Genomic DNA, 19,292 nt, shown 5'->3' with positions numbered 1-19,292 from the left:
CATTATTGGGATGGTAAATTGTAAATCACTTTCTAAATCATTTTTTTTTTTATTTTTTTTAATATTATCTAGGCTGCATTATAAAAGAATCTATCTACGCTCTCGATAGAATTCCAATAAAATATCAGTAAATTAAAATATAATATTTCTATAAAAAGTTACAATGCTTATGATAATTTTTTCCCCAACACGCATGATAAATTGATATCTCAATAGATAAATATAATAAACACCTTCGGATTATTGGCATTTAGCATGGAAGTCCAATGAATTATAAAAATTAATTTATCTTAAAGATATATATATATATATAGAGAGAGAGAAATGTTCCAGTCCAGAATTTTAAAGTACGGGAAAGTTCGGAAAACCTTTAAAACCGCATGGTTTTAAAGGCTTAAACTGTAAGCCTTTAAAGCCATGCGGTTTTAAAATTTTCCCGGACTTTTCCCTACTTTAAAATCCATGACCAGAAAACTACTATATATATATATATATATATATATATATATATATAATTACTTCAACATTGTTACTTGTTAGTGTTGCCGACAATAGTAAAAGACTCATTTCACCCATGGGCCACTTTAAGGTCCACTAGACAAGTCCAATATTTCTACAGATATATATATATATATATATAGTTTTTTTTTTTTAATTACTTCAACATTGTTACTTGTTAGTGTTGCCGACAATAGTAAAAAACTCATTTCACTCATGGGCCACTTTAAGGTCCACTAGACAAGTCCAATATTTCTACGGCGTGGTGGAGATTCCATTTATAGAAGCAAACAATTAATTTCCTTATCATGTAAAGATTGATCAAAATACAATGTATTTTCGCCAATATTTCTTCAAAAATTTGAGTTTCTTTAAGCAATAAATATTGATCCGCAATATACTAGGATTTCAAATTTAGACATTTGTTTTAGTTCAATCCAAGAGGTCTCTTGAGCTTTGTTCAGAAATCTACTCTCACTAATGTACAAGGGGGAAAAAAAAAAGCTATCATTATTTAAAGATAATGGACCTATAAGTATCATATTATCGACTCCAGCTATGTTGAAGGCATGGATAGCACTGAGTTGCAACCGCAGATACACGGCAGTGACGAATTTATTTGTTGTAATAGTATCTGAACTCTCTTGATTCCTTTGCATAATTCCATGCCCCATTTTGGCACTATCCACACGACTAACATAATTGTTTGGACCCTTCCATATTTGGTAAACGCCGAAAGGGAATCCTTCCTGAAAAACACTTACAAAAAACAGCACCAACAAGGCTAATTTAGACTCAGAGACAGGCCATAATTCGGTCGTCTCTCTCTTGACACATGACAGGTCAATTCTACTTGTACTTTAGCTAAATGTTTTTTGAAAATATAACATTCCAATTCAACAACCCATGTGTGTAATCATGATTACAAATACTCAAGTTATGCCTTGAGCATCTCATTCTATAGAATCTCCGACTTCTTTCACTATATTTCAGTATAGAAAATAAAAAACAATGGCCGCCAAAGAGTACATCATTCAATCATTTCAAGCAGTACCCTTTGCTACTTCCATTGCTCTTGGTACTCTCTCTGTGTTTTTCTTCTTGTTCTTCATCAGAAGGTTCATCTCTAGGCAGAGGATGGAATTAGCTGTTAATCTTCCGCCTGTTCCAGGTATGTATATATGGTTTCTTCTCTTCAGTTCTTTGTTCTTCATTGATTAATTAAAATGATCAATGGGTTGTTTTTGGGGAGTTGTGTGCAGAGGTTCCAGGAAGGCTACCACTTATAGGAAATTTGTTACAGTTGAAAGAGAAGAAACCACACATGACTTTCACAAGGTGGGCAGAGGTGTATGGACCAATTTACTCTATCAAGACTGGCGCTTCTACTATGATTGTTCTCAACTCCGCTGATGTTGCTAAAGAGGCAGGCATTCTGGTTCTATACTTTTAACACTCAAACTATAGATTCAATTTTGTCATCGGGTGAAATTGTTAACGTAACATCACAATTCGCTAGCGAGTCAGTTTCTGAACTGAACTATTTTATAAGGAATGAACTGTTAACTAAGTAGATGCGTTTCAAGTAAAAAAGTCCAGAACAAAACTGTGACTGACTATGTGACCAAAACTAATAATATCTACTTAATTGTTGGGCCCGAGCTGTAAAATTAATAGTATATAACATGTTTAAGCCGTTAATGTTTGGCAACTTAACCGCTCGGGTGTAAGTTTGAGTGAGCTGCATATGAATCCCTTTAGTTAGGTCGTTAGGCTGACAATCAAGATGTCTAATTCACTAAATGTCCAGTTTGCTTGTCATTAATTAATTTATATATTCATGTAGCTTTAGTTAGTTACTGATATAGGGGCACAAAGAAGAGAAATCAATCAATCAGAAATCAATCAATCAATGATTAAAATGTTTTAATTTATTGTTTGTTCTTCCAGGCCATGGTGACCAGATATCCATCCATTTCAACAAGGAAGCTATCAAATGCCCTGAAGATCCTCACATCTAATAAGTGTATGGTTGCAATAAGTGACTACGATGAATTTCACAAAATGGCTAAACGATGTTTACTCACAAATGTTTTGGGTGGAAATGCTCAGGTTAATCTGCTACTCCAACTTTCTCTTGCTTTCACCGTGTCAGTTCATATGTTGCGTATGCATGTATATCCTACTGCCGAAACTAATGATGCGTACTTTCTGTATGTGTGTTATTCAGAAGCGACATCGAATCCATAGAGACACAATGATGGGAAATATTTCAACCAAATTTCATGCTCACATCAAGGACAACCCTCTACAACTAGTGAATTTCAGGAAAATTTTTGAGTCTGAACTTTTTGCAGTGTCAATGAAGCAGGTGACCTAGCTGTGATCTTTTGTTGGAAATTCATCTCTTATCTTTGACTAAATACAGAGATAATTAAAGCATTTTGCATTTTCAGGCTGTGGGAAAGGTTGTGGAATCAATTTATGTGAAGGAGCTCCGTACCACATTGTCAAAAGATGAGATATTTAAAATTTTAGTGCGTGACATAATGGAGGGAGCAATTGAGGTGGACTGGAGAGACTTCTTCCCTTATCTAAGATGGGTTCCTAATAAAGGCGTGGAAATGAAAATTCAGAGATTGTGTACCCGCAGGCAAGCAGTAATGGACGCCCTCATCGGCGAGGCCAAAAGCAGAATTGCTGCAGGACAGGAACTGAATTGTTATGTTGATTACTTGTTGTCAGAAGTAAAATCACTTACAGAGCAACAAATAAGCATGCTGCTCTGGGAGCCTATCATCGAGACATCAGATGCTACTTTGGTCACAACAGAATGGGCCATGTATGAGCTCGCAAAGGATCCAATGCGACAGGTTAATTAATCAATCGCTAGTCTCTCCATGAATTTTGATCTTTGCTACCTGTTCAAAATTTTTTGCATATATTGATGTTCCTTCTATATATATATACACACACACTACAGGACCGTCTATTTCAGGATATTCAATCAGTTTGTGGGTCAAACAAGTTTACGGAGGAAAACATAGCACAGGTTCCTTACTTGGGAGGAGTTTTCCATGAAACTCTGAGAAAGTACAGTCCAGCTCCAATAGTTCCTTTAAGATTTGCACATGAAGATACCGAAATAGGAGGATACTTCATTCCTGCTAGAAGTGAGGTTGTTGTTTAGCTTAGTTTCCTTTGAAATCTTTGTGGTTCCGACTAATGGTGTCTGCATTGTTAGATGTTAACTTTAATTTATGTTGCATACACAGATTGCAATAAACATATACGGATGCAACATGGACAAGAAACAGTGGGAAAACCCAGAGGAGTGGAAACCCGAGAGATTTCTTGATGGGCAAAACGACCCTGCAGATTTGTACAAGACAATGGCCTTTGGAGCAGGAAAGAGGGTGTGCGCAGGTTCTCTTCAGGCAAGTTTGATAGCTTGCACTGCAATAGGTAGGCTGGTGCAGGAATTCAAGTGGAATCTGAGAGATGGCGAGGAAGAAAGTGTTGATACTGTTGGCTACACTACTCACAAGCTGCATCCTTTGCATGCAATCATAAGGCTTAGGCCTAATTAATATAGGGAAGACCCTGATACGATCGTCACTTTTCCTCATCTCCTCCACTACTTACCAAAAACTGAAGACGTGAAGACTCTTTATCTCCATAATGTGTGACAACATTGAGAGTTACTGCAGTTCTACTGTTCTAGTATATGTATACAATAACAAGGCTTATATCCTGTATGATATCTGCCGCTCAATCACGCCGACTTCTTCTTAATCAGGGAATAGAAACTTTTGAATATTCAGTGCACGAAATGACTACATATAAAACTATGGAACCTCCCATTATTTAGATTGTAAATGATAAACCACTCTCTTTTCATTCATATTATCTCGGCTGCACTATAAAAGAGTGCTCCCACAAATTTCTAGTAATAATAATAATAATTACCTTCAAATTATATATATTTATATGTATGTATGTATGTTTGTATGTATGTACGTATAAAAAATAAAACACTACCTTCAAACATTGGTATTTAGCATAATCTGACACAAAATTGAAGAATTTTAAAGTCTCTGTTCAAGCTTTAGCAGAAACTGAAGTCTTAAAGCCACTCTCAGGCTTGTGATTATTACTGACAATACTAAAAGGCTTATTGCACCCACGGGCCATGGCCCCTAAGGTCCAATAGACAAGTCCAAAATTTGTTTGTAAATATTTTCCATTTATAGAAGCAAACCATTAATTTCCTTCAGATGTAAGATTGATCAAAATATAATGTATTTTTGTAAATATTTATTAGAAATTTTGAGTTCCATTAAGCACCTAACTCATGCTGGCCCATAATTTATTGGAAAGAAATTTCCACTTTTAAATAAAATGCTTATTGCCATAAAAGAGTAGCCTTTCATTTACAGTACTAGTCAATTTGTATGCGTCCTATATTATTATTACAGTTAATTAATTTGTTATTTCATCTACTTTTCTTTTTCTAATTACTTCATATGTAATGCAGATAAAACAGGATTTGAGAGATTTCAAAATTTTTAAAAAATAATGATTGAGAGTTTAACTATCATTTTCGTTTTAATTTCCATAAACAACAAATTTATTAAATTGTTAGATGAAATTTCACTACTAATATTTTAAGATCGACTTAAAAACAATTATTGCGGTTATTAATAAAAGCATTGCCGTATTGGTACAAAACTACAAATATACCTTGTTACCTTTATTATTATTATTATTATTATTTTCATTTTTCCTATGAGTTTGGTGGGTTTATTATTATTACTCATTTACTCTACACCTCTTTTTGGGTCCAAAGTGAGTCCATGTTTTACCAGCTTTAAGGGGATTGAAGTTTTCTTTATTTTTGGTTTCTGGATCTATTGATCTCGAAAAACGACCTCAACAGCTGAATTTGTTTCTTTGGGGGAATTACAGGGTGAACCCAAGCTCAAATGCTAATATGACCGCAATTTTATGTACTTGCCAACCAGAAAACACGGTTAGGATACGCCGGTAGGGTTCCGGCGTAGACCCTCTGATGCTTAAGTCAGAAATTGTGAATAAAGAGATGAAAATAAGAGGGAAGAATTGTGAATGAGTTGAAATAAAGGAATTTTCCGATCGAGGAACTAAAAATCTTGTCGGGAATGTTAAGGCTTTTAGATAAGTCACTTGTAGAGTTTTTGGTTGATTTTTGCTAACCTCTTCCTCAGTTGCCATTTTCAACTTAAATAGACCCTTGGTCATGGGTGGTTACTTTAACTTCGCCCACTTTCTTCAACAGTTGCATGTGGTCATCAGTTGGAGAAGGTTTAAATAGATCGTGGCACACAACTTTCCTAGAAATTAGGCCACGTTATCTTAACCAATAGCTTTCTATGTCAAGTTAATTCTTGGGTCAGACAAATAAATTTCGAGGTCAGATTTCTTCACTTCCAGGTCGGACCAGTGAATTTCATGGTCACTCATATAGGCTTAAGGTTGTATTCTTAAATTAAGTCATTCACATAAATCTCAGGTCGTACTTATAAACTAGGTCGTCAACATAGGCTCCAGATTGTACTTACGTGTTCAGCTCGACAACAATGAGTTTTGAGTAGATTGTGGTCGACTATACTTCTGAACTTTTTTAGAAAAATCCAACCCGAACAGGATCTATTCTTAAGCCTTTTTGTTTCTTGCATGGCATTTTGACCCTTTTTATTGAAATTTTGTGTGGCATCGTGAAATAAATGTGGATGTAATTCTTATTCTAATTGAATTTTAATATACTATTTTATTTTAAATAACGATAATGTTGCTATGACCAAACATGAATCTACGTGGAAGAGGTAGGTTCAAAATTTTCAATTAGCGTTGCATGTCTTTATTAAAGTGTACTTTCTGCATGATTGATGTTTCTAAAGATAAGTAGTGATATTTGTTTGTGTTTAACCTAAGGTATTGGAGTAAATTAATAATTATGTTAATTTTTAGTAAGAAATAAGAAAAATTATTTCTTTTAATTCTTTTATTAGGAGATATTGGGCGGCAATCCTAAGCTTTGATTTTAGAGAATGATTCTAGGCTTTATTATTTACTAGGGTTTCCAAGTATTTTCCTATAAAATACCTCTTTTCCTAATTTCCTTCTCTCCCCTTCTACAACGGGGTTAGTGATCTTATTTAAATTACAAGCTTCTTAGTTGCGTCTTATAGAATTATTTTTGAACAGCATGAATATTTTGTAATAAATCATAACCTTTGAAAAATTATTTTGACAAGAACTTATCTTTTTATAAATTAGACATGTAGGGAGTATTGAATAAATTTTATTTCATAAGATTTGACCTTGTATTCGATTTTATATGGATTTTCAAAGTAAACATTGTTGTACCAGAAAACTGCAATTTCAACACAATAATCAAAATTATCAAATTATTTGGAGTGCCAAATGAATTCGAAAAATTTTGAAATTGTAAATAGAGATTATTATTCGTGTCTAGTATTATCGTATTTAATTTTATAAAAAATATATATAATTTTATAAAAATGTTGGAACCTATAATGTTTATTTAATGCTCCATACAATAGATTTGAACTTATCAAGAACTAAATAGTTTTGAAAATATTTTGACATCGGATCATCACAAAGTTTTATGAGTAATAGTCATGGATGTCCAAAAAAGTTCTGTAAGATAATATGTCATTCCGATTATTAGATTAAAAGTTAAAATTCAGAGAATCAAACTAGTACGGGTACAAGTTAGAAGAGCAGGATGTTGGGATAAGCTGTTAATAATTATATCTCGTATTTATTTAAAGTGTTTGAGGCTGTTGGATGCTTACAAGTGTATTTAGATCATTGCTTTTGGCATGACAAGTATTGTCATTCCTAGTGTACTGAATTTGTGTAATTATTTTGATACTATTATAATTACATGTGTTTTAAAGTACTTTAGAAATCAAGTGACTTTCAAAAAAAAATTAATTTAACTATTTATTTAAATTTTTTCAAATTTGAAAATTATACTATTTCCAAGATTTTAACAAAATATTGTAAATGAATTTAAATGTTTAATTTATTTTACTAAATAATTATCTTTTATGAAATTACCTATAAAATGTTAGAATGAAACTTGTTTTGCAAGCATAAATCATTGGCATGACCTTTTATGAATCCGATATGAATGTTTTGTTCACATATTCGGTTAAGATTATTTACAGAAACTTGTGTAGAGGCCACCTCTTAAAGTTGTATCGGGGCCACCTCTCGAGGATCAGCTTGCCGTAAAATGCCACATATAATATAAAGTACCATGCTCAAGTCGTTACATATGAAAATGAATTTAGATATTTTGGCTCATTATCCATAGTTATTCTGATTTTCATTCTAATTTATATTCTGACCAACACGAAATTTCTATTCTGACTATGGCCATGCTATTCTTATTATGATTTTGTTTCTGGCAGGATCACTAGAAGTATAGGTGACACTATGTAATATAAGCTAAGCTTTTGTTTTCTATGTATGTAAGTTGAACGATTTATTTTTATGATTAATTATGCTTTTGATATCTGAATCACTTATGAATTTATGTCTTTCTATTATAATATTTTATTTTGTAGAACTTATGTTTTTAATGTATATTTTGATAAAAAGGCTTGCAAATATTTTGGCACCCCATAAATCTAGTGTATTGGAAATGATTTTATTTACTAAGTTGACAGTGCATCCTTCATCATTTATTTTTGTAGATACAGTAGCTTATTGCAAGTTATGCTTATCTTTGGAGATTTTTATTTATATATATTTGAAATTAGGAGATAATATTAATATTGGAGTTGTTTCACGGATATTTATTTTGGTTTGATTTGAATAAAATTTGAGTTATTTCAATTTAAGATTGTGTTGTAAGCATTATAATTCGTTAGTAACCTTCTTCTTTGTCATGTGCTCCACATGTGTTAGATTTCGAGTGTTACATGTTGTGCAAATTTTAATGTACTCGCAAGCGCACGAATCTATTGTAGTATAGATCAATGGTGTTGAGTGTCGATCCCACGAGGAGGTGGATTTTAATTGTGTATCGAATTAATTTTGTAAATGAGTGGTTGGATTTATGGTGGAAATGATTTGGAATATGTTAAGACTTAAATTAAAATGGCGAGAATAAATTCTAAAATTGGAATTGCAATGGAGAGAATAAATTGAAGAGAATTATATTGAAATGACGTACTTGGGTATCTGGATCCGTATCAACATGCATCATGGGCTAAATAATCCGTATTAATGCCAATTAAATCATGAGGGGGGAATCCACACCTCATGAACCACGCTCTAATCAATATGGTGCTAAGGGCTTATCGTGCCAAATAATAATAACCTTATACTAGAGAGCCGGTGTAACCAAGGCGGTATCTAGACAAGACTATTATTATTTGTCGACGAGAAGTCAAAACATCCACAAAAATTAAAGGGGAAGAGAAAATAAATTTACCAAATTAAGCCCATGACACATGTTGAGACTTCACCTTCAACCCAAGCTTGAAAGAAAATTAGCCACTCATAGTTGAACTAGGGGCAAAATGGGAATTTATTAAAATACGAAGAAAATACAAGATGGAGAGGGAATTACAGAAAATGGATCCCAAAAATGGATTCAGATATATCAAATTAGGGGGGGGAGGCCCCCTTTTTATAGATACATGGAGTAAATCATGGCCATCGGATTAAAAACAGTTTGGACGCTCAGGATTGCGCCACGTCATCAGTCAACAGTCCACGGTTTGACCACGCGGATGAACAGTAACACGGTTTGACCCGACTTTGAACAGTAACGCGGTTTGACCCGGATGAACAGTAACGCGGTTTGGTTGAAAATAATCCTGTGTGATGCATGCACCGTACGCGAGATTTTTCGTCCACTGATATGCTGCCACGTCACCATCAACAGTACATAAGAATTTTAGTCCAACAGGATCGTGACACCTCATCAGTCAATGCCACATCATCGGTCAATGCCACGTCATCATCCGTCTATGTGAACAGTGTCGTGAACAGTAACGTATACAGTACCGTACACGTGAATAGTACCGTACATGTGAATAGTGCCATTTTTCCTTTTATGCTCCTCCTAAGGTTTTCGACCGTCCTGAGTTCAAAAGTGATGTCTGTTTTGCCGTCTGATCTCTCCTTTATTGTGAAATGACTATAATGCCCCTAAAATACATAAAATACTTAATTAAAATAAAACACATGTAATTAAATCACAAGAAGGTTAAATATATAAAAGTAAGGGTTGTTAGTAAGACTTAAAATGTAAAATGACGGTTTTCTCCTTTATAAATATGCATTTTCTAACACTCAACACACCCCCCAACCAGCTTATTGCTAGTCCCTAGCAAATAAAGCGAAAATAAAATTCAAATTCAAAATATATATTTTTTTTAATAGAAACACTCGTATTTATTCCATCAGATTAATGATAGCAATCAAATAAAAGTATAAGCATTATCTCCAGTCTAAAGCAACATCACACCCACATCAACCATCCACATGAATTAGCCCAGTAGACTTTGTTTTAGCTACTCTCAAGAATGACATGTCAAACCCCAAAATCTCACTGGAAGTAGTGACACTCTCACAAATAAATTAATCCCAATAAAAATAGTCACTCCAATGAATGGTAATTGAGAGAGAAAATAATAAAGAAGTGATATCACATGCTCTCACCAAGATGAAATAAATATGCCCTCAGCTTAGAAATAATACGATCTCAAGTCAAATAAAATGTTAGTCAACCCACTTTATTTATCTTTTTTTTTTTTTAATTATGCATCACTACATCTTTTTAGCCCATATAACTAGCTTCTACTTCGGACTATAGTTCCCTAAAATCAAGAAGGACTTTTATTAGGACGTAACGTAGGCTAGGGACATGGTTAACAAAGAAGGGAAATAAGGAAAACAAAGTGTATGTTTGAGAAAAATGCAGAGAATTTTTTTTTTTTTTTTTTTTTTGGAAGTTGCAAGGTGGATTTCACCTATTTTTATTCTTTTGAAACAACAACTTTTGTTTTTGTTTTTGTTTTTGTTTTTTTTTTTGTTTTTTTTTTTGGCATAACTTCACTGAACAACATAATTATTTACATTTTCTCAAACATAAATAGGTGATGGAACTTATAAGACATCGGGTAATACTCCAAATTGGAGTGGGTCAAGATGATAAGTTGACAAAGAAAATGTTTTTTTTTTTTTAAAGGCTCAAAAGGGTTAACTATGGATATTTAATAAAAGGGATGGCTAGAAAGGCTCAAACGGATCAAAGATGGCCTTTCCATCGTCTTTTAGGGCTCTGAATAACCTTCCATATCTACTAGTTAGATGGGCCTCCAAATGTAGCAACACACTTTTTTTTTTTTATTAAGGGTTAACTCAAAAGAAATCTAGAGATCGTGTATACAATAATAAACTGTTAAGCTGTATAAAGAATGGGCAAAAGGGTTACTCTCCAAGAAAAATGATAGGCTCAAAAACTCACTTGGTACTTATTATGACATGTTCATTCCTTCAAGCAACTCATATATGTCTCCAACATCAACATGTAGAGTAGCAAACATAATGTAACATCACTTAAGACCAAAGATAATACAAATACTAAAATTTAAATTAATCATGTCACCCAATGTTAAAACAAATTAAAAATTTTTTTTTTTTTTAAAAAACATTCTACCCCCCAACCTATTCTAAACATAAAAAAAAAAAAAAAATGCATGCAGAAATGTGAAAATGATGTAGAAAAATTAATTTAGAAAAGTTACATTTAAAATGATAGAAAAGAAAATGATTTTTTTATTATTTTTTTTAAAGAAGATGCGTTTCTAGAGGAACTACACTCCATATTCAGCCATCTTCGACTCAAAAGTTGGAAAATGCATTTTTATAGAGGATAAATTAAAAAGAAGAAAAATAAACATAAACACATAATAAAGAAAAAAGAAAATGTCTTAATTTTTTTTTTAAGTTTTTTTTTTTAATTTTTTTTTTAAACGATGAAGATGCGTTTCTAGAGTCACTACACTCCATATTCAGCCATCTTCAACACAAAAAGTTAGCAACAGTTAGTTTCTACAACAAAAAATTAGTAAAAACTTAACCAAAATTTCATAATTGTCGACTATTCCCTCCCCCCAACCAGAACGAAACATTGTCCTCAATGTTTGAAATGAAAGAAGTAGAGTTTAGAAGACATCACCTGGGTGGTGCAACACAGAAGAAAATATTTACAGGCGGAGAGTTAAATCTAATTTGTACTTCTTACTGCTGCTACTGTTACCATCATTATTTGGGCGCTCCAACACAAAGGTCCAGGGGTCTGGCTCCGGTTTATACGCTTGTAACAGATCAAGTAGCTCATTAGCAGTGTGAGCACAAATAAAGAGTTTTTTCACATTAGCGGGAATGAAATAGTTTTTTATTGCATGGTTAAGAAATGCGATAAAGCCATCATAAAAGTTATTGACATTTAACAAACCGATGGGTTTTTGGTGGATGTGCAGATGGGCCCAAGATGCTAGCGTGATAAGTGCCTCTAGTGTTGCAAGATCTCCTGGAAGGAAAATAAAAGCATCAGCATGATTAAGCATTTCAGTTATTCTTTCTTGCATACCTGAGACGACTAACTCTTCTCCAGTTGATGAGTCAGACGAACTGCCCAATGGTTTTAAGACTCTTGGGATGATGCCTAACACTTGACTTCCTCTGATAAAAGCTGCTTCGGAGACCATTTTTGATAACCCTCGGTTACCTCCTCCATACACCAAATGTAAATTTCTCGCTGCTATGCTTCGACCAAGATCTATGGCTGCCTCAACGAACTCTTTATGTTTGCCATATGTAAATCCAGAAAGCACACAAATGTTCTTGAATTGTCTATTGGGAGTAGCTGACATTGTGATACTTCTCAAAAACAATTTGTGAGTGCTTGACAAAAAAGAAATCACATTTAAGAGTCTTGGTGATAGTGGGTCATGGTTGTGTATGAGGTAATATGTCAGTGTCAAATAACGCGTAAAGCACGTGGCTCGCAAGTCAAAAAGAAAACAGTAAAAAGGAAAAAGCAAACAGTAATAAAATTATTAAAGACAATAATGCAAACAATAAGACAATAGTGAAATAAAATAACAATAAAGTAAAAGGATATTTACAGGTAGTTGCGACTGTGGCTCACATCTTCCTCTGGTTTTACGTCCAGAAACGGCTTGAACGCCCTCTATGGGTCGAGGATAGGCTTCCTATCCAGTTTTCTTATAAACTGGCAAACAGGGTCGTTTATAGTCAGATTCCCGAGACTATATCGTGCATGCTCTTTCTGGAATAATGGCCATAACTGGAGAATCGCTCCTTGCACATATCCACTGGGATGCGTTTCAAGAGACAAAAGGATATCATCCAATGACTCCTTATTCAAGCCATCCCTAATGAATTGAATCTTATCTTCCCTGTTATCAGACACCATTCCTAAAGAACATGGGTTTTTATTGCAACTCATTCTGGCACACTTATGACAAGCAACAGAAATTCTTCGAGCTCGTCGTTTTCTTGCATAATTTCCTTTACCACAACCAGGCATGTATGCAATAAATTTTGGAGGTAACTCACCTGCCGATCGTACTTTAGCCTCGATTAACCAACGGATGTCAGCAGGTATGTTATTCCTCATGAGTAATCGCATGCGTTCGGACCGAGCTTTATAGATCGTAAGGAGGGCATTCTGAGGAAGTGAAGGGAATCGCTTGTGAAGCTTCGCTAGAATCTCGTTTCTGTCCATACCTTCGCCTCAGAATATCAGTTATTATGGGAAACTGAAGTAACCGACTTGATTGTCACGGAGTACCGTTATCCACCACTTCACCGGGGTAACAAACTAAAGCACACAAATAGAAAAACAAATTAAACCACACAAAGAAAATTAAAATCGTCCTCTTATTGAATTTACCTCAAGCTCCAACTGGATGTCGTAAACACTTCTCTCAATGTCTCTGAGTTGGTGTTCTAAACCCTCAACATAGGCTACTAACTCTGGTGGTTGTAGAGCCCAAATGCGATGTGTTTTACAAAATTGAATCTGTCTTTTGAGATGAGTTTTGACACGTTGAAGTGGTTTAAGAATGTTCAGGAGGAACGGTCTAAGTATGAGACTCATGATTAAAAATGATAAGAGAAAACTTAATGGTAAAATAAACACACTTATGCAAAAACAATTTCAATTAGCAAAAGAATAATAATAAAAAGAAAGAAAGAAAAATCAAATCAACGAGAAGAAAAAAAAAATCAATTCAAATTTGGTGGGTCACTCAAATTTATTTCGGTGTCTTCTTCATGTGGTTGGTACTCTAGATATGGCTTTAATCTTTGACCATTAACTTTAAACGTGACACCATTTTTTGGGTCTTTAATTTCAATTGCCCCATGTGGAAAAACAGTATGAACAATAAATGGGCCAGACCATCGAGAGCGTAACTTACCTGGGAATAGGTGCAAGCGAGAATTGAATAAAAGCACTTTCTGACCTGGGGTGAAAGATTTTCTCATAATTTGCTTGTCATGGAAGACTTTCATTCGTTGCTTGTAAATCTTGGCATTTTCGTACGCGTCATTGCGAATTTCTTCAAGTTCTGCCAGCTGTAATCTTCTTTCTGAGCTGGCTTGCTTCATGTCAAAATTGAATTTCTTGATGGCCCAATATGCACGATGCTCGAGTTCCACAGGTAGGTGGCAAGCTTTTCCATACACTAGCCTGTAGGGTGACATCCCAATCGGGGTCTTGAAAGCCGTTCTATATGCCCATAAGGCATCATCAAGTCTTAATGACCAATCTTTTCTGTCCGGCCTCACCGTTTTTTCTAATATGTGCTTTATTTCTCGATTGGAGATCTCAACTTGGCCACTGGTTTGCGGATGATACGGGGTCGCCACTTTGTGTGTGATTGAATACTTTGTCAAAAGAGCTTTGAATGCTTTGTTACAAAAGTGGGCACCACCATCACTGATTATCGCTCGAGGGAATCCAAAGCGTGAAACAATATTGCTTTTCAAAAATGCTATCACCACCTTGTGATCATTGGTCCTACATGGAATTGCTTCTACCCATTTTGATACAGAGTCAACAGCAACCAATATGTATTGATGACCAAAAGACGGGGGAAAGGGTCCCATGAAGTCGATACCCCATACGTCAAAAATCTCAACCACTAAAATTGGATTTAGTGGCATCATGTTCCTTCGCGTAATGCTCCCCATTCGTTGACACCTATCACATGAAGAACAGAAAGTGTAAGCATCTCGAAATATAGTTGGCCAATAAAAACCACATTGTAAAACTTTAGTCGCGGTTTTCTTAGCACTGAAATGGCCTCCACAAGCTTGTTCATGGCAGAATGAAAGGATATTCTGAATTTCACTTTCTGGGACACATCGTCTAACAATTTGGTCTGCACAATACTTGAACAAATACGGGTCATCCCAAAAGAAATTCTTTATCTCTGCAAAGAATTTAGCCTTGTCTTGCTTGGTCCAATGCTCTGGAAGTTTACCTGTAACAAGATAATTAACTATATCAGCATACCAAGGTAATACTTCCACATTCATTAATTGTTCATCTGGAAATGACTCATTCAATGGTAATGATTCTGTAATTGTGTCAAAATGGAGACGAGAGAGGTGGTCCGCCACAACATTTTCTGTCCCTTTCTTATCTTTGAATTCCAAGTCAAACTCCTGCAAAAGTAACACCCAACGAATTAGTCTAGCTTTTGCATCTTTCTTTGTGAGAAGATATTTAAGAGCAGCATGATCTGTGAATATAATTATTTTACAACCAATGAGATAAGATCGAAATTTTTCCAATGCAAACACTACTGCTAGCATTTCTTTTTCAGTAGTTGAATAGTTCAACTGTGCATCATTCAATGTCATACTAGCATAGTAAATAACATGAGGAATTCGATCAACTCTTTGTCCTAATACTGCTCCTACTGCATAGTCAGATGCATCACACATGAGCTCAAATGGTAAGCTCCAGTTTGGGGGCTGAATGATGGGTGATGATGTCAACAAATGCTTTAATTTTTCAAATGCCATAAGACATGAATCATTAAAGACAAAAGGTGCATTCTTAGCAAGTAAATTGCATAAGGGTCTAGAAACTTTGCTAAAATCTTTAATGAAACGTCTATAGAAACCAGCATGCCCAAGGAAAGATCTTACTTCTCTGACTGTTTTAGGTGGAGGAAGATTAGAAATGAGATCCACCTTGGCTTTGTCAACCTCAATACCTTTGCTCGAAATGATGTGACCGAGAACAATACCTTGTTTTACCATAAAATGGCATTTCTCCCAATTTAAGATCAAGTTCTTCTCGATACATCTCTGCAGAACTAGTGTTAGATGATGTAAACATTGATCAAACGAGTTGCCAAAGACAGAAAAGTCATCCATAAAGACTTCAAGGAATCGTTCAACCATATCAGAAAAAATGCTCAACATGCATCGTTGAAATGTAGCAGGTGCATTACATAATCCAAATGGCATTCTCCTATATGCAAATGTGCCAAAAGGGCAAGTGAAAGTAGTTTTCTCTTGATCTTTTGGTGCTATGGGAATCTGATTATATCCTGAGTAACCATCTAGAAAGCAGTAAAATTCATGGCCTGCTAATCTATCAAGCATTTGATCAATAAATGGTAAAGGAAAATGGTCTTTACGTGTGACAGAATTCAATTTTCTATAATCAATGCATACACGCCATCCTGTAGTCACTCTAGTGGGTATCAATTCATTATCAGCATTGGTAACTACTGTGACTCCTGACTTTTTAGGGACAACTTGTACAGGACTGACCCATGAACTATCAGAAATTGGGTAAATGATACCTGCGTCTAATAGCTTAAGGACTTCAGTTCTAACAACTTCTTTCATATTAGGATTTAACCGACGTTGCATTTCCCTAGTAGATTTAGCATTTTCATCAAGGTGAATGTAATGCATGCAGTCTACTGGGTTTATACCTTTGATGTCTGCTATGGTCCATCCTAATGCCCCTTTATGCTCTTTTAAAACATCCAACAACTTACCTTTTTGTTCGTCATTGAGGGATGATGAGATGATTACCGGCAGAGTGCTTTCTTCTCCCAAAAACACATATTCCAAAGTGTTGGGCAATGGTTTGAGCTCGAGTTTCGGTGGTGATTCTGATGATGGAATGAGTTGCTTCTCTGATGGTGCTAGTTGTTCAACTCTTGACTTCCATTTATTAGTGTCCATAGATGGTGCTGAGTCAAGCAGGGCGTTGACCTCATCAACCGATCTGTCAATATCAAAATCCAAACCAAAGTGAGTTAAGCATGTCTGTAAAGGATCATCACTAAGGTTTGAAAGAAAAGTATTATCAACTATTGTTTCTATTAAATCCACATCAACAATTCCATCATCTGCACTGTGAGGTTGTTTGGCAATGTTGAAGATGTTCAGTTCCATAGTCATGTTGCCGAAGGACAACTGCATATTTCCAGTCCTGCATTGAATGTGAGCATCCGCAGTTGCCAAGAAAGGTCGGCCTAGAATAATGGGGATGTGCTTCCTTGAATCCTGTATTGGTTGAGTGTCAATTACAATGAAATCAACAGGAAAATAAAACTTGTCTACCTGGATAAGCACGTCCTCCACAATACCACGAGGTATTTTCGTGGACCGATCTGCAAGCTGTAACACCACTGGAGTTGGGTGTAATTCTCCCAGTCCAAGTTTCACGAATACAGAGTAAGGCAAAAGATTTACACTAGCTCCTAAATCCAACAAAGCATTCTCAATTGTGTGGTTCCCTATACTACATGAGATAGTGGGGGAGCCTGGGTCTTTGCATTTTAAAGGAATTTTATGTTGGAGTATAGAACTAACGTTTTCTGTTAAAAATGCCTTCTTTTGAACATGCATGTTTCTCTTTTTAGTACACAAATCTTTAAGAAACTTGGCATAAGATGGAACTTGCTTTATAGCATCAAGTAAAGGGATGTTAACACTTACCTGTTTGAAGATTTCGAGAATCTCACCTGTAGATTTTCCCTTTTTTCCTTTAGCTAACCTCTGAGGAAATGGAGCTTTCGGAACATATTCTCGTGGGTTAGTTTCTTCTTTCTCCTCCGGTGATGAGTCCTCAACATTCACAGGTACAATTTGATTTTCTTTTGTCACCGGCATCTCCACTTTGTTGTCGACTTCCTTTCCTTTTCGCAAGGTCATTACTGCTTTGACCTCTCCATGTTGCTGTGGTGAACTAGTACTCGCTTCATGCACTCCTTTAGGATTAGGCACTGGTTGACTTGGAAATTTTCCTTTCTCAACAGTCATTGCCAAGGTCTGAACTGAAGAAGCGAGTTGTCCCACCATCTTCTCGAGGCTTGAAACTGATTGGGCTTGTGAGTTGAAGCCCGCTCTCAACTCATTTCGTAGTCCATCAATGGTGCGATTCTGTTGCTCAATCGTAGAGTGAGTAAGATTCTTGAGATTCTGGAATGAATCCTCCCATGGTCTGGGTTGAGAGTAATTCTGGTTCTGATTGTATGGTCTGAATGGTGGCTGAGAGGCTTGAGGATTTTGTGGAATTGGTTGCATTGGTGGAGTTGGAGCTGCTGGTCCATTCTGTTGGAATCCTTGAGACCATGAAAAATTAGGGTGGTCTCTCCATCCAGGGTTATATGTGTTGGAGTATGGGTTGTAATTTGATGGCTTTCTCATTACACCTATGGCATTGGCTTGATCTGAGTATGAGTCATGGTCATGTGGTTCTGTTGATTTAGCAATCGATAATGATGCTATTTGTCGAGCAAGACCTTCAACCATCTCCTTGACTTCTTTGATTTCTGAATTTGATTCGCCAATTTGAACCTCATTCACTCCTTTAATTCTTCTAGTATTCCTGAGTGATCGACTCCGTTGTTGGGAATTATCTGCTTGTCGCTGGAAGAATTCCCAAATTTCTGATGCACTTTTTGACATTAGCTCTCCTCCACTTGTTGCCATTAGCCATTCTTGCACATTCGGCAATAATCCCTCCAAAAAGTATTGGCATTGGTGCCATTTCTCGTACCCATGATGTGGACACTTCAAGAGTAGCCCATTGAATCGCTCCCATGTTTCGAAAAATTGCTCGTCCTCTCTCTGGGTAAACTCCGAGATTTCCCTGCGAATAGCATTGGTTTTATGTACTGGGAAATATTTATTCAAAAATTTTGTAACCATTTGTTCCCATGATGCAATGCTATTAGCAGGCAATATATTAAGCCATGAACGAGCCCTATCCTTTAAAGAAAATGGGAATAGTCTAAGTTTAACATCATCGTCTGAAAAATTTTCATATTTAAAAGTTTGACAAATGGCATGAAAATCGTTCAGATGATTATATGGATCCTCATTTTCTAGGCCATAAAATGTGGGGAGACAATTTAGCACACTAGGTTTTAGTTCAAAGCTCCTAGCAGCTACATTAGGGTATCTTATGCATGATGTGCTCAAATTAGCTAAAGGACTGAAGTAGTCCTTAAATGGCCTCTCTTGTGGTTGCAAATCCATTTCAAATTTATTTTTAATGTGCTTTTGTGTGCGAAGTGTTTTTTCTAATTCAAGGTCTATAGGTTCAAGATTAGGTAATAATGACCTACGACCATGCATGCAAAACAAATAAAAAGAAAATAAAGATGGGAACAAAACAAATAAAAATAAAG

General features: G+C 35.4%; 2 protein-coding genes and 1 non-coding gene across 4 annotated transcripts in view; all 3 read left to right on the top strand.

The window, feature by feature from the left end:
- LOC102625788 (putative inactive cadmium/zinc-transporting ATPase HMA3) overlaps positions 1-19,292 on the top strand; it is a 104,573-nt gene that overhangs the window by 77,691 nt on the left and 7,590 nt on the right. The gene's annotated exons all lie outside the window — the stretch shown is intronic.
- Positions 1,406-4,321, top strand: LOC102626273 (ent-kaurene oxidase, chloroplastic-like). 2 transcript variants are annotated; one of them, XM_052441861.1, is made up of 7 exons: positions 1,406-1,669; positions 1,761-1,936; positions 2,449-2,610; positions 2,729-2,869; positions 2,955-3,371; positions 3,482-3,676; positions 3,774-4,321. In XM_052441861.1, the coding sequence occupies exons 1-7, from the start codon at positions 1,510-1,512 to the stop codon at positions 4,086-4,088; spliced, it is 1,566 nt and encodes a 521-aa protein (XP_052297821.1). In that variant the 5' UTR covers positions 1,406-1,509; the 3' UTR covers positions 4,089-4,321. The 2 variants fall into 2 exon arrangements, with proteins under 2 accessions (XP_052297821.1, XP_006492559.2); XM_006492496.4 differs by having other exon boundaries at positions 1,407-1,669; positions 1,761-1,924.
- LOC127902891 (small nucleolar RNA R71) lies at positions 18,656-18,759 on the top strand. The gene has a single exon (XR_008055528.1). It is a non-coding gene; the product is annotated as a small nucleolar RNA R71 (small nucleolar RNA).

The sequence above is a fragment of the Citrus sinensis genome, chromosome 5, assembly GCF_022201045.2.
Source record: "Citrus sinensis cultivar Valencia sweet orange chromosome 5, DVS_A1.0, whole genome shotgun sequence".
Lineage (NCBI taxonomy): Eukaryota > Viridiplantae > Streptophyta > Magnoliopsida > Sapindales > Rutaceae > Citrus > Citrus sinensis.
The sequence above is the reverse complement of the archived record's forward strand: the minus strand, read 5'-3'. Positions and strand labels throughout refer to the sequence as shown.